Consider the following 16601-nt stretch of genomic DNA (forward strand, 5'->3'; position numbering starts at 1 on the left):
ACAATTTCAATTATATATTAACACACGAAATATTTTTAAGAATGAATTTTATATCATAAAAAAAATCTTTTATAGTAATTGATTCTCATTCTATCTTAAGGTCATAGAATTGCTGTCAAGATTTTTTTTATTTTATTGTTGTTTCTGTTCGAAGTTACTAATGAAAATCTTCCACTGTCATTATTATTGGTAAAGGAATATTTTTCTTTAATATCCTAATGATTTATTATTTATTTAATTTAAATTTATTCAATCTAAATTAAAACCATTTAATTGTTATGAATTCCACCAAAAATCAATTTCCTCAAAATTTCCAACATATAAAAATAAAATTGATAAAATATAATTATTACCCATTAAATAACTCATCATTTATTTTATTATAATACACATAAGTTAAAAAATTAAATTAAAAACCAATTTCATCAAATTAGAAAACAAATTAAAATTTTCTAAAATTATAAACAAACCCTAATATATAAATCAAACTTTAATTTTATATGAAGACATTAAGAAACACTTAAATATACAAATGAACTCCAATATCAATACTCCATCTCAAATTAATACATTATCTTAAAATATAAATAAATAAATTTTATTACTTGGTGTAGGGAATATTTAGAAAAATATAGTACCAAAACAATTTTTATAACCTAATTTTGAATCCCAAAATTATTTTATATATAAAAACACACAATAAATTTATTGAACAAGATGTTTTTGTGGTTTGGTTAATGAGTTACCAAGGTGATAATGTTGTGCCTTTTCCCCCTATAATTTTCTGAATTTCATAGTCCATGAACATACCGAAATGAAATTTATAATAAATTTCACTGCCCTAATAATTTCAGCAGCCGTTTTCTTCTTGTTGTTTTTCCCGAAAAACTTATTATTTGGACCCTACCTTTTCACTAACTTATCAAAAGTGTCCTTCCATTGTCAGGTTAGTCAGATAAACCCCTGCATTTTTTATTTCAAGCAATCAAGTACAATTTATCAAAATTGAAAATTTATCTCAATCAATGGAGCAGTCGTTTTCAAGTTAACCTTTTTTTTTACATTCATGTTAATTTCATCACTCACCCCCCCACCTCACCCTTCTCATTGAGTGTTTTTTTTTTTTAATTTGGTAAATTGTACTTTATTGGCTGAAATTGAAAATATAAGAATTTAGTTGATATAAGTGATAAAAAAAGGGCTATCTATGAATTAGTAAAAATATAAGGTGTAAATAACAAGTTTAACACTATTTTATATCCCTGTCTTGGAATATATTTGTGATATAGCTAAAATCATAAAATTATTCAAATTAATAACTGATAAGTTTAAATTTAACATCCTGAAAACCATAAAAAAACTCAAGAATACTTTTTATGAACTCGACTTACCGTAACAAAGCCCATTAAATACCAAGATGCATGGGTTAAGGATGATAGCCCAAGCCCAACCCCAAGCCGGATGGATGCTCAAGCTGGGCGTATTGCCCAACACCTACCCATATATACTCGGATTACTATGTCAGAACTCAACGTGCTAGGCATCCTACCCCAACATGCTTGAGTATATGAAATATGTTAAGTATGTTTAGATCCATTCTCAAACATTTTATCTAAACCTAATATTTTATTGAGAATTTTTTTCAGGACCTCACGCGGGTCTTTTAGTATTTTATTTTAATTAGAATATAATTTAAAATATCATAATGATGAAATTATATTTTAGCCTCTTTTCTAAAAAAAAAAAAAACAAAGTTTAATATCTATTTATTATTAATATTTTTAGTATATATATTTTTAGATTCTATCTCTCTAAAATATTATTATATTTTTTTTCCTAATCAATGGAGCAGTCGTTTTCAAGTTAAACTTTTTTTTTATATTCATGTTAATTTCACCCCCCCCCCTCACCCTTCTCATTGAGTGGTTTTTTTTTTAATATGTTAAATTGTACTTTATTGGCTGAAATTGAAAATATAAGAATTTAGTTGATATAAGTGATAAAAAAAAGGGCTATTTATGAATTAGTAAAATTATAAGATGTAAATAACAATATTTACACCATTTTATATCCCTGTCTTGGAATATATTTGTGATATAGCTAAAACTATAAAATTACTTAAATTAATAACTGATAAGTTTAAATTTAACATCCTGAAAACCCGTAAAAAAACTCAAAAATAATCTTTATGAACTCGACTTACCGTAACAAAGCCCATTAAGTACCAAGATGTATGGGTTCAGGGATGATAGCCCAAGCCGGATGGATGCTCAAGCTGGGCGTATTGCCCAGCACCTATCCATATATACTCGGACTACTATGTCAGAACTCAACGTGCTAGGCATCCTACCCCAACGTGCTTGAGTATATGAAATATGTTAAGTATGTTTAGATCCATTCTCAAACATTTTCTCTAAGCCTAATATTTTATTGAGAATTTTTTTTAGGACCTCACACGGGTCTTTTAGTATTTTATTTTAATTTAATATATATTATTTTAATTAGAATACAATTTAAAATATCATAATGATGAAATTATATTTTAACCTCTTTTCTTAAAACAAAAAAAACAAAGTTCAATATCTATTTATTATTAATATTTTTAGTATCTATATTTTTAGAGTCTATCTCTCTAAAATATTATTATATATTTTTTTTATAAAATTACTCATTAAATATATAAGAGTTTTTATATCCATAAAAATTGATTTTTTATAAATATTAACTATCAGTCCCATTAACTTATCAATTATCTCAAGCCATGAATGAATTATATTACTTAAAATAATAAATTTATTATTTATCTAATATATTAATTTTATTTCTCAATTTATTGGATTTTGTGACCTCTTAAGCAACCAAATTATATCTTATTTCTTCTTGCAGCACGTACGGCTAGGATCATTGAATTCATTGCCAGCACTTTGAATGTGCCCCTACTTTTTGGCAATTCTTTGGGCTTTTTTGATGGCATAGTCAGCGAGTTCTTAAGGTGATAAGCTTCGCGTCCCTTTTCTTTTCCTCTAATTTTCTTATTTTCATTGTCCATGAACACATGCCATGAATACAAAGCCCTAATAATTTCAGTACCCGTCTTCTTCTTTTCCCCCATTTGTAATGGAACACCTTCTGTAATATAGCTACAGAATTAACAGTCGTTCTATATTATTTCGTCTTCCAGTACAGCTAGAATCATGGAATCCATTGCCGGTTTCTTATATTTATTATCCATGTCCCTGATTAAACTCACGAGATTCTTTGAATGCATCCCTGATCATTTATGGCAATTCTTTGCATTTATCACCATTTTTTTTTTTTCTGATAAGCCCAGGATACAATGAACACAACAAACTTTAAATTAAGGGGTGCTTGAAGATGCAGTGTCCTTTAAATAGGTTGACGAAGTAAAGCCTACCTCAGACGCTCCCTCTAACTACTAATTACTCTTAAAAAATTTGACTATGGCAATTTGGAACACAAATTAGTAAAATGGAGGCAGTATGCGTGTTCAAGTACCCCTAGTTTCTTCCACTAATTAAATTAACCCCCCATAGAAAAAGATCGTGATGGTTACGCGTACGATAATTATACAAATTAAAGTTGTGATAAAATTAAACTCCAATGCAGATAACTTTTTTTTTTTTTTTAAATTAACGTGGGTGTCCGGGCCAGCTTGCGTGCACCACGACTAATCCCACGGGCCCTGAAGTTAACGACCATATAAGTCTCCAGTGACCATTATATGAGCAACCAAGGACTCGAACTTGAGACCACAGAGGGAACAAACCTCTTAATCCCAAGTTTTTACCACTTGGCCACCAACTAGATGGTTCTAATGCAGATAACTTAATCATGAGCTTGATAGTGATCAAACCCAGTGTACGCATTTGTAATGGAACACCTTCTGTAATATATTGACTATGTTACACCTAATGTTGCACCGTTATTTGCACGTTTATTGACTATCCCCTGTGAAAAAATATTGTCGAGGTGAGCAAGAATCTAACTCACATGATTTTGGAAGGAAAAAAATTTAGTTTAGGCACCTCAGTTTATTTATATAATTTCCCAATTTGAAAATGATAGACCAGATTTCTAATTAATGGGCTTAAATAACTTTCCAAATTATTATCAACTTGATAAAAGAAAAGAAAAGAATCAGAGGGCTCCATTGAATTATCACTAAAGATTGATGGACCAAATTGAGTTCTTCAGTCAAACCGAATGGCTTGTCTCTTGTGGGTGGTGATGATGATGCTAGACGGCCATTGATGTACATGACATAGCCAACATCTTGATAGATGAGAATTAAATTACTCCCAAAAGCTGACGAAACACAGAAAGCTAGGGCAGAAAAGGACTTGTCCCTCCACTCCTCCAAAGTCCAAACGAACAAAATAAGAGGAAGACGAAGGGATTGGACCCCATGCCAACCAATCCAACACTCAGATGTCCCCTCGTGTGGGCTAAGGTCCACCACCACCAAACAAAACTCACTGTCACCTTCACTAAACCGAAACACGTGTGCAGCCATCACCGGTAGGACACCATGGCAGCACTGTCCACATCTACGAGAGACATCACACGTGTGGACATTAAGAGGTCAGCTCAGTTTCCCTCCCGCGATCTTACCACGGAGGCCCAAGCAGGTACATTGCAGTTTACAAAACGAACACAGCCTCCTCACAAACTCCTTATCCTTACAAGAAACAGTACCTTCTTTAGGGGTCCGTACTGTCCTCTTAGAGAAGTATCCCATCCACTTGTTGGGCTCTCCTACTTGCTCAGGTAAAATGTTCTCTCCACTTTTACCGTTTGGTCCCCATTCGAACGCCAATATTGCCTTCAAACCATTTTCTTCTTCCATCCGTCTTGCCAAATGTCCAAGTGTCGCACCCCTTCCAATATGATTTCAATCCTTAAATTTAAGGGCTCATGACAATTGCTCGTTTGAGCATTAACACATGTATATTTTCAAGGTTTCGAATAATGAATGTATTCTGATAGCTGCTGGCTAAATATATAGCTCAATAATGGCTATGGCTAGGTGCATTAATTGGTGTTCTTAGAGACAAAAAACATCAAATTTGATTCTTTTGGATTGCGTGGGGAAGAATCGATTTGATATCAAGGTCTCTTAAGACTGTATCGTGATTTTAAAAGTATTGAAGACAAATCCTATCGCTAATCTTAATCAAGAATAGTTGAATAGTCACTCTAAATGTAGGGAAATGAGACCATGCTTTAACGATTATGCGTTACTAACATGATAATTATTGTCAATTTTAATGTTGCTCTAATATAATGACAATTATAGTTATCATTGAGACTTGATACAAATCACTTTCTCGTAACTTTTTTTTTTTTTGTCAAAATCCCTCAAGTATATCCTAGCAATTAATTCTTGAACGTGGCCGAGTTGAAGTCACGAGTGGATTGTCTCCCTCCTGCTCCAACAAGATCTTTTCGAGAGAAAGTGATGGTAATATATATCACAAACATATAAACATGAATAATAGCAGATGGATGAATATTGTTGAAATTCTACACTCGTAGTGGCCGATAGGGTTGTTTTCTACATTGAATTTTATGTGCCAAAAGCCGATACTGTTCAATTTATTCCTTGAATTCTGTAAAATTAATTAAAAACTTCTTAATTTGCATGGTGAATGAATCCATGTTCTATAGTCTATACTTGCGCACAGTGGACACCGATGTTAATTGTAGAATACCATTATATATTCATGCAGCAATGTGCAGCAATGGCAATTTTCCTTGACACAGCGACCAAGAGTCGAGGCTATGCTGCAGAAACATCCCCCCTGCAATGGCTTTGATTGCTAAAGCGTAGTAAGCGATAACTCATATAGCAACATACAAAGCCATTTCAATCATAACCCAAAAAAGGGCCACTTCAATCAATGACTCTGGTATCTACACCATTATTTAAGACATAATTCTCACATTGGTTATGCAAATGAAGGATGGGATGTATGGTAGCGTCAGAGCTTAGAAAAAAAAAATTAATTAGCCCTAACCTATAGTGATGATTATGTATGAGAAATTTATTTTTACTTTTTATTTATTTTTATTCAATGTAGACCGTTGAAAATAATAATAAGCTTAATAAATTAGTTAGTGAATATTTTCTCTCTCTCTCTCTCTCTATATATATATATCTATATATCTATATATATATATATATATATATATGGCAAACAACAGGAGAGTTGAGAATAATAACAAGCTTAATAAATTAGTTAGTCGACATTTTTTATTTTTATATATATAGCAATGTATAATAATTAATGTAGAAATTACAATATAAGAATAAGTTTTTTTTTAATGTATACAAGCTTTTAATATATAATATACTATAATACATCCTCTTAAGTTGAGAATAGAGGTTCAACTCGAAACTTAAATTTAGGAGTGGTAAAAAAAGCAGTGGAGAAATGTTTTATAATAATATCTACAAGCTAATCCTTAAAAGAAATAAAATGAATTTGAATAACCTTTTTGGTAGCTTTGTCACTTACAAAATGATAATCAACATCTATATACTTAATATGAGCATGGAAAATAGATTTGGCAAACAAATAAATAGCATCTAGATTATCACATTAAATTATAAATACGAAAAAAAAGTAATATATAGATTTGATATTAAATATTGAATCCATATGACCTCAAAAATGTTATCAACTAGGGTTTTATATTCATCCTCAATAGAAGAACAAGCCACAATATGTTGTTTCCCCAACTTCCAAGATATTGGTGTATATCCCAAGAAAACAAGATAGTCACTAATAGATTTATGATCACCAACACTATCAGCCCAAATAGCATTTATAAAACCATACAAGAAAAAAGATGAGCTACAAATACATTTAACAACAACCCAATATGTATTTGCCTGAGTATATATATGTTGATAGACTTCTTATATAAATATAGTGATCAAATCATCACCTTGATCAAGTACAAATACATTTAACAACAACCCAATATATATTTGCCTGAGCATATATATGTTGATAGACCTCTTATATAAATACAGTGATCAAATCATCACCTTGATCAAGATCTTGAAAAAAATCATAAAATTATGTAATGTGAGAATTAAATGAAGAAGTTGAGACATGCTCAGGAGATACCAAATATGATCTGAGGTTTGACAATCAACAACAAGACCCTATAGATCCATTAAAAAAAAAAATTAGTACATTGATGATAAGTTGATCTTATCACTTCTAACAAAAACAAAAAAGAATTAGTAACATTAAAAAAAATTCATCAGTAGCAGTCACTTAAAAAGAGGGACATGATAAAAAGTCACCAAAAAAAAAACTTGTCCATGACTTGGTTGAATTCATTTGATTGTTAAAAATCTAATTGCTCTTATTTTATTTTTGAATTGAGAGTCATTCTTCAATCTATTCTTATGTCAAATATTCTCATTCATATAAATAAAAATGCTCTCGAGGTAGAAACTCATAACTAACACAATTCTGTTTAGTAGAAAATAATTTATCTACTATATATACAGCACTAATTAAATCCATTAAACTTTTGATTAACTATTGATTAACGATTATATCCTTAAAACAATACTAACATTATAATATATTTATGAATATTAATAAATAGATTCAACTCCATCTATAATTAAGAAAAAGATCAATACTGGTTGAATTCTAAAAAACAAAAATGTTAATTCCTAAAAAGGTTATTTTTTAGAATAAATCATAAAATATAGGTTAATTCCTTTTTTATTTTTTATTTATATAAAATCCTAAATAACATAAAATAAACTACTTAAATAACTTCTGAACTATACAGTACCAACATATTAGTATGTTATTTTAACTAGTAAAACTTTAAAAAGACTTAATAACATGCTAATGAAAAACATAAAATATTAAAATTAAAAAATAATCAAATTACATCAAAATCCATAAAAAAAAATATTAAATTGAATCCTTGGTTATTTCTTTACATGCTAATTGCTATTATTGTTGTAAGTTATTCTTACTTTTTTTAACAGTACATACATTGCCAAACACTTACTAAGAAAATTATTATCATGAAAAAAGTTATTTTTAACATAAGATAACAATTTTATTTTTAAAAAAATAGGTGGGTTTGAGTTTTTTAAGTGATGATATTTTAATTAGTTTGTACTGAATCTATTAGAAGAGTAGTTAAAGAATTATGTAAATATAAGGATAAACTAACAGCAACTAGACTTATGTAGTAATGTATTGAAATTAAATATAAAATATAAAAAATTAATTAATCCCCTTTAATTATTTTAATCTTTCAATTATTTTGTGCGGTTATCATCCAACACGTAAAGGACAACAATAATTAAAAATAGCAAGGCTTTGACGATCTGGCATAGACAAGCTAGAAGGGTGCTTCCCAATTACAAAAAAACAAGTTAATTAACTTAATTTACATGATTTACGGGTTATAGAGTTAATTTACATGATTTACGGGATATAAATACACGTTCAAACCAGATTAAAAACTGAAATTGTGCCACCTTGTTGGGTGGCAATTAAAAGCCGAGGAAAAAGAAAGGGTCTTTGGAGAATTAAAAAATGTTAAGAACTAAAGTAGACAAAGCTTAAGATAGCGATAATTAGCTGGAGGTGGCTTTCGAGGGACCCACCTGGTCTAGCCTAATTGACAACGGGACCCAAACCTGCAAGTCGAGTGGACCCCAGATTGGCTGGCCACCATTGGAGAAGAGACCCGAACCAGACACTGGAGAGAAAGCTCATAATGCAGTGTCATAAATCAGCAAGAGTAGTGGACCCTGTCTGTCCCTGGTGTTCCAAAATATGATTTGGGTGCGCACCGTTTAGCCGTTTTTATGCCAGTAGGCGCAAGAAAGCAGAGAGGGGGTCTCCTTATGCCAAAGCCACATTCAATTTTGCTGATTTGGTTCGATACATTAGGACCATTTAGGGTTCATGTGTCGGTGCCATGGAAATAGCTAGAATGGTCAGCTTTCTCTAGTATGAACGTGAAGTTAACTCCTCATGTCCAAAAAGTAAATGGTCCATAGATCGCAAGGATACCGTAGAACTGGATTCAAAGCATGTTTGATTAATCATATTTTTTATAGAGATTTTTGAGAGTATAATAATGATTATAGTTTAAAAATATATTAAAATATAGTTTTATATTTTAAAGATTATTTTTAATAATAACATATAAAAATAACCTTAAAACATGAAAACAAATTAATTTAACAAGAGCTACGTACTCAATATTCAAAAGAGCTATCCCCCAACTCATACATGTTTTGTAGGGTCTTAGAGTGATTGGATTGTGAGGAGAGTTAGAGGCAATATTTTTCACCTTCGCATGCATACATTTCGTGCCATTAGAGAAGCTCAATCGAAGATTTGTTCACTATCTTTAAGTCTTTGTTACCTATCCACTCGGTCTAATCAAATATATATATATATAAAGACACATATTGTATAGCAATATTTGCCTTCATAAGTGACAAATCACTGGACTAAAGTTTCAACTCACTTAATCTTTTCACCTTTCAAGATATATAGCTACTGTAAACAATGGGTTATCACTATCACTTAAAAGCAACTAGCTCGACACTTAAAAGCAACTAGCTCGACACTTTGTGCTGCATTTCAACGAAGCTCATCCTATCCAAATCCCAATAATTTTAGAGATTAGCTTCGCAAATTGACATGCCTTGCGTTACTCTTGCGGGCAAAGGCCGTTTCGGAAGTGTTTATTGGGCTTGGCAGAATCAGGAAAATACACATTTTTAACCGTCATCTCAAAAAAAAAAATTGTTAATTTTTTTTATATATTTTATATTATTTTGATGTGTTGATATTAAAAAAATATTTTTTTAAAAATAAAAATATATTATTTTAATATATTTAAATATAAAAAATATTTTAAAAAATAACTATAACCATTAAAAAAACTATTAAAATAATTGTAGGGATATAGACTATCACACGCGCACGTAATGTTACACAATAAAAGAGAGAAGAGGGACACTTTTATTTGTAACTTGAAAAGTTGTCTCTATCGTTAATCTCAAAATAAAATAAAATAATTGTAGGGACACTTTTTGTGTCTACTTATAATTTTTAATTATAATTATAAAACCTAACCAATTCAACAAATTAATCAAAAACCAGTATCTAGATTGGGTTAAGTTTAAAAATAATTAATTCAAATTTGATTCGGTTTAACTCAAATAATCTAGTGAGAATCTAATTTAATTTAATAAATAAATAAAATAAATCAATCAAGATTAACTTATGATTAAGTCATAAATTTAATAATTTTTTTTTAATTGTGATACTTTAACTAATTTTTTAAAATTTTAAAATTAAAAATCATAAAGGTATTTAGTAATTTTAAAATTTATAATATTTAAACTTGTAATTTTAAAAATATATATTTAAAATTTAATTTGGTGAATTATTTTTTTATATATTATTTTTTATTTTTTATTTTTGGATAGGTGGGTTACTGACTTGTGGTTTTCAAAGTTTGAATTAATATGAGGAAGAATTCCTTAATGCATGGCGATGGCTCATGGGGCTTGACCATGCCCACATGTAAATATGCAAAAACTTGAATTCCTTCAAATCTGAAGACCAAAATAATAAGCCCTAGCTAGGGTCTCCCCCACAAGCACCATGCCCTCACCCATCAAGGACAACCCGTGTGGGCCCAACTCACATGGGTGGCACCAAACCTCCACTCATGATTAATCCAATGCTCCTCATTTCTTCCAGCGGAATCCATGGTCACATCTTGACCGTTCGTCTGAAAGTCACGGTATTCAATGTGATCGGCTCAGCTTTGTCCCCTCCTTGTCCCCAAATGCAATGACAACTTTCTCTCTCTTGCCGTTCATGTGACAGAGACAATTTGCTGCCCATCTCCAAATTTGTGCTTTGAGATTCCTCTCTCCAATGTACTTACTTCACTCTCTCTTCAGGGTGTGTGTAGTCCACTTCCCAGATCTAAATCTTTTTTTTAAAAGAAAAATTAATGCATGCAAGTCTTGATATTTGAATCCTCATGATTTCGTTATTAAAAATTAAGAAGAAAGAATTCATTTTAGGGCATGAATCACCTCATTTACATGATTAAATATAAAATATTAGTATTCCAATATTTGAGCAAAGTCATTGTCAAATTGCAATATGTATATTGCTAAGATACGAGTAATATATATATTATAATTATTATTATTAGGTAATTGGTTATTTTTATATATTTTTAATCTTTATAACTAGTTTTTTTATATAATTTAGAACCGACTGCATCAAGCATGCAAATGATAAGAATTTATATTGTATTTTTAAAAAGAGGCTCCATACTTCATGGCCAATAAAGAATATATTACAAAACTTATTCTACCAAATAATGAAACTTGGGTTTCACATCTCCACATCTTAAGTTAAATATTTTATCATTTATTTTATATTAAATATTTTATAATTTTATGTTGATTGTGTAATTTTATTTATAATGAGTTATTTTTGTCTTGCATGTATCCTTAATAACCTAATTTATCCTCGCGAGATTAGGCCCTAAGCATTAATTATGCTTCTTCTTCTTTTTTCTCTAAATATTATTGAACTATATATTAGCTTTGAATTCATAGGAGTTGTTATTAGAATTACAGGTAAGTAGTTCTATCAATTAACTAAAATTAAAGGAATTTGTTAGAAACATACTTAATTTGCTATCCACGCGCCATGAGGGGTGCAGATAATATTGTTTTTGTTTTCCCAAACAATACTGTTCTTTGCCTTTAATTTCAAGTGCCAAGTTGCTTATATAACGTAGACGTGCATTTGCTTCAGCCATCTCAGAGTGCTTTACAACCACACAGGAAATACAGAGAAGTTAATTCGCAGCCACTTTGGAAGAGAAACAAACTTCATTTCATTCAAGATCGTTGAACAAAGAAACGAAAAGTATGGAATTTGAGAGAGATCTTAATCTTGATGCAACAGAGCTTAGGTTAGGCCTCCCCGGCACCGCCACAAAACAGTCAGAGAAGCAAACACCTCACTCAAATCTTGCCAAGAGCAACAAAAGATCATTGCCTGACATGAATGAAGAGCCTGCAGGATCATCAAGGGAAAACTCTAGCACTGTGTCATCAAATGACAAAAAAAGTCATGACCAAGAAACTGCTTCACCCATCAAGTAAGTTTGCCAGCTTCTTCTCTTCACAATGAGAAAATCCTAGCTAGAGGCCTCGATGAATTGTGTCAAAACATGTTAAATATATATACATATATACTCTTGTTTATGCCTTCTAGTGATCTGGGTTTTATAGTACTTTGGTGATGATTAGATGTTTGAGGGTTACGCATGCATGGTTTTGAATAATGAGCTAATTATAGGGTGGATTGGTGTGATTTTATAGGGCACAAGTGGTAGGGTGGCCACCAATCAGATCTTACAGGAAAAACTGTCTACAAGCAAAGAAACTAGAGGCTGAAGCTGCTGGACTTTACGTTAAAGTTAGCATGGATGGTGCTCCTTATCTCAGAAAGATTGATTTGAAGGTTTACAAAGGATATCCGGAACTCCTCAAGGCCTTAGAAGAGATGTTCAAATCCAAAGTTGGTACGTATCATTTTTTCCCTTTTTTTCTCTCTAAACTAACTACACAACATTGTAAAGAGGTTGATTTAATTAATATGAGAACAAAAAATATATGATTTTGAATTTAAAATTAAGTACACGTATATTTTTATTTTTATTTTGCAGGTGAGTATTCGGAGAGGGAAGGGTATAATGGATCAGAACATGTACCAACGTATGAAGACAAAGATGGAGATTGGATGCTGGTTGGAGATGTACCATGGGAGTAAGTTCTTCTGTTGTTCCTCTTAGATTGCAATTTCCTTATTAATAGAAAGGAGATTAGTGAATCAATTACTCCATTGTTTAGCTAAACTTACAATTGTTTTTTCCCCCTGAATACAGTATGTTCATCGATTCATGTAAGAGGCTGAGAATCATGAAAGAGTCAGAAGCTAGAGGTTTGGGTTGTGCTGTGTAAAGCCTCACACATGCAATTCAGGCCCCTAACAAAAGATGAAGAAGAGATCAGAAAGAGAAAGGGAAGAGTTGCACTGTTAACCTGGGTTCTCCGAGAAGAAATATCAAATATGGATCAATTTTATCACCCAGAAAGAAAAAAAAAGAGGATCTGGATTTTTCCTTTGTGGGATTGCATGTAATAGAAGATTTTAGAATGATTTGTTAGGAGATCACAGATCTGCATGTATAGTTGGCAAATTTGCTTCTTGAATGCAATTGTACAAAGAGTTCTCCATCAAATCACAAGTTTCTCCATGTAGCAATGGAATAGATCATATTTAATTACTTATAGATGATGCAAAATACTTTCCAATGCCATGTTAGAGGTATGTGCTTAAGTTTTATCCTGTTAGTGTACGTTGTTGGAGCTACAAGATAGAGAGGGATCGATCGATAACATATCCCTTCTGTTTTCCTTTTAGAAAAAAATCAGATTCGAGGCTATTGCTCTCTCTCCCTTTGCTTTGCTTTGTGGTAGAAGTGAATATTGTTGAACACAAGACTCATCAGGTAGAATCAAGGGGATGAGAATTGGATGCTCTTTTTTTTCGACATATTTTCTGTCATTTAGTAGAATTAAAAGCTTTGCGAAATCAAAATGAGAATAAAAAAAAAGATATGCTCTAATTAAAGCGGGCAGTTCACAGCTGTTGTATGCGTATATATATTATCTTTCCTACAATAATGCATTGGAATGAGTCAAATGGCTATACAATATTTCATATATCTATGATCTATATTTTTTTATATTTATCTGGGAAGAAAAACTTGGATATATAGATCATGTTGTTACTTTAAACTACAGCTTCTGGATGCACCTCCATGCGTGATATATATATATATATATAAAGGGCATGACTATCATCATTGCCTTGTATAAATCCAACCTTATTTGACTTTCTAATAGAAAAGAGAGAGAGTTATGAGTGTCGCCATTACATCATAACACACCTACTTTGCATCAAGTAGACTGAATTTTATTAACAAAACTAGGGTGTGAATAATGAAAAGAAAAATGATTGGCTCTTCTGGTCAAAACAACAGGAATTGCATGTGACATTGTTCCTGTTTTTATGCAGGAACAATATAGCTTTCATTATTATAATTGTGAAAAAATCTCACCCATGATCTAACCATAAGTATTGTCACTTCCAACACAATCATCCCAATTACTAATTACCTATGACTCTTACCTTATGGTGTTTTTATTGATTGGCTGGCCGCTAAGTCTTCCTCTGCTACACTTCCCTTATAATTAGCTCCAGTCTTGAGGCTCCCTTCATGTTCTGGAATTATGTTGGCTTTTGGTCTGAGCTTTTGTTTTATGCTTTGATCGACCTGGCTTCGCACTTCTCCTTCGATCGGCCAATGTTACTACTGAACCTAGTGCGGACCAATCCCTTATTTTTTCCATGAATCGGAGCTCAACTGATAGGTTTGTATTTCTTCCTAATCTAGGTAGAACTTTTTTTAAAAAAAAAAAAATCATTGTCACCTAATGTCGAAGAAAGGGGACACCAAGGCGAGCTATAGTTATATATAAAAGGAGTAAGATAAAAAATAAAAGTCTTTGCACTGTTTTATAATAACTAAAAATCATAAACAGTTTATAGAAATTCTATATAAAAGACTTGTCATGTAATAAAAAAGATGAATATCATGTTATATATTCTACTTAATATAAAATATATTGTTATATATTTTCAATGAATAGGCTTGATATTAGATTTACCCTATTATTTATTAATTAACATTTAATTAACATTCAAAGAATAGGCTTGATATTAGATTATTTTTAAAATATATTGTTATATATTTTCAATGATATATATATTTATATAGTCTATTTAAACTTGTATGTTATTTAAATTTTATTTTATTATCATTTAGACAACGTGCAAAGAATAGGGTCTAATATTGAACATTATCATCCTATTAATAAAAAAGCTAAATTAATTGACCCTGTTATTTATTAATTAACATTTAATTAACATTCACGCTAAGTCTTCCTCTGCTACACTTCCCTAATAATTAGCTCCAGTCTTGATGCTCCCTCCATGTTCTGGAATTATGTTGGCTTTTGATCTGAGCTTTTGTTTTATGCTTTGATCGATCTGGCTTCGCACTTCTCCTTCGATCGGCCAATGTTACTACTGAACCTAGTGCGGACCAATCCCTTATTTTTTTCATGAATCGGAGCTCAACTGATAGGTTTGTATTTCTTCCTAATCTAGGTAGAACTTTAAAAAAAAAAAAATACATTGTCACCTAATGTCGAAGAAAGGGGACACCAAGGCGAGCTATAGTTATATATAAAAGGAGTAAGATAAAAAATAAAAGTCTTTGCACTGTTTTATAATAACTAAAAATCATAAACAGTTTATAGAAATTCTATATAAAAGACTTGTCATGTAATAAAAAAGATGAATATCATGTTATATATTCTACTTAATATAAAATATATTGTTATATATTTTCAATGAATAGGCTTGATATTAGATTTACCCTATTATTTATTAATTAACATTTAATTAACATTCAAAGAATAGGCTTGATATTAGATTATTTTATACTAGGTTATTTTATATAAGATATGATCCTTTAATATATAAGATAGAATATCTATAAATGGTTATGGTCCAATAACCACATGTTAAATGACATCCAAAAGCATCGCCCAATATTAAACCATTGTATCATAAGTTAAAGTATATGGTTGAAAGCTTTACATTACCAATTAAATAATGTCCAAATAATAGGGCTTGTTATTAGATCATTCCATCCCGAACTACTTAATAAATAGTATGAATATCAAATCAATTTTTAAAATTATGAAATAAAATGATTATATGGTGACCAAAACTTTTATTCATTAATATTCTAAAAATCATGTATTAATTGATACTACTATTCACTTATCAACATCGGAAGAACAAGGTATAATATTAGTATGAATTGATTAGTAATTAATAAAAACAATTAATTAATCAATCATTTTTTAATTAACCTTATTTCCCTATAATAGTTTAATATAAAATCATTTTATATTAGATCAGTTAATAATTAATACAAATAAGTAATACAAAAATATAAAATATAAATTAATATATATATACAGTTGTTTCTCTTAAAAGAATATGTTTTGATATTATTGTAAAGAATGATAAAAAGAGAGGTCATATCATTCACAATTATATTCTAGATTTTTCAATTAATAGAAGCCATGTGAAACTTATTTTGTTAAACTTATAATTGGAAATTGGGATATCAATATATTTCCTGCCACTTAACAATTTTATGATGGTTTTTTTTTTAGTTAACAACTCTCTCAATATTTCAAAGTGTTAACATCATCATTTTTTTTCCTGCATCAATACTGGAAGAAAGGCTAGTATGGAAGCATACTTTCTTTAATATGCATTTGGCATTGCGGTGTAAAATGCTTTTTAAAATTGATTTTTATTTAA

The 16601-nt window shown here is 30.4% G+C and overlaps 1 protein-coding gene across 1 annotated transcript; it reads left to right on the forward strand.

The window, feature by feature from the left end:
- Positions 1 to 11870: 11870 nt before the first annotated feature.
- On the forward strand, positions 11871 to 13452 carry LOC105135409 (auxin-induced protein 22D-like). Its single transcript, XM_011040268.1, has 4 exons — positions 11871 to 12228; positions 12452 to 12654; positions 12799 to 12898; positions 13018 to 13452. The coding sequence occupies exons 1-4, from the start codon at positions 11996 to 11998 to the stop codon at positions 13091 to 13093; spliced, it is 612 nt and encodes a 203-aa protein (XP_011038570.1). The 5' UTR covers positions 11871 to 11995; the 3' UTR covers positions 13094 to 13452.
- Positions 13453 to 16601: the final 3149 nt, after the last annotated feature.

Source organism: Populus euphratica, unplaced genomic scaffold (assembly GCF_000495115.2).
Source record: "Populus euphratica unplaced genomic scaffold, PopEup_1.0 scaffold64.1, whole genome shotgun sequence".
NCBI classification, from domain to species: Eukaryota; Viridiplantae; Streptophyta; class Magnoliopsida; order Malpighiales; family Salicaceae; genus Populus; species Populus euphratica.

What these genes read in the sequence shown, in the direction of transcription:
- LOC105135409 (XM_011040268.1), top strand. Translation starts at nt 11,996, where the DNA reads ATGGAATTTGAGAGAGATCTTAATCTTGATGCAACAGAGCTTAGGTTA. An exon ending in GATGTTCAAATCCAAAGTTG is followed by an intron (nt 12,655 to 12,798) that starts GTACGTATCATT and finishes TTTATTTTGCAG; the next exon opens with GTGAGTATTCGGAGAGGGAA. An exon ending in GTTGGAGATGTACCATGGGA is followed by an intron (nt 12,899 to 13,017) that starts GTAAGTTCTTCT and finishes CCCTGAATACAG; the next exon opens with TATGTTCATCGATTCATGTA.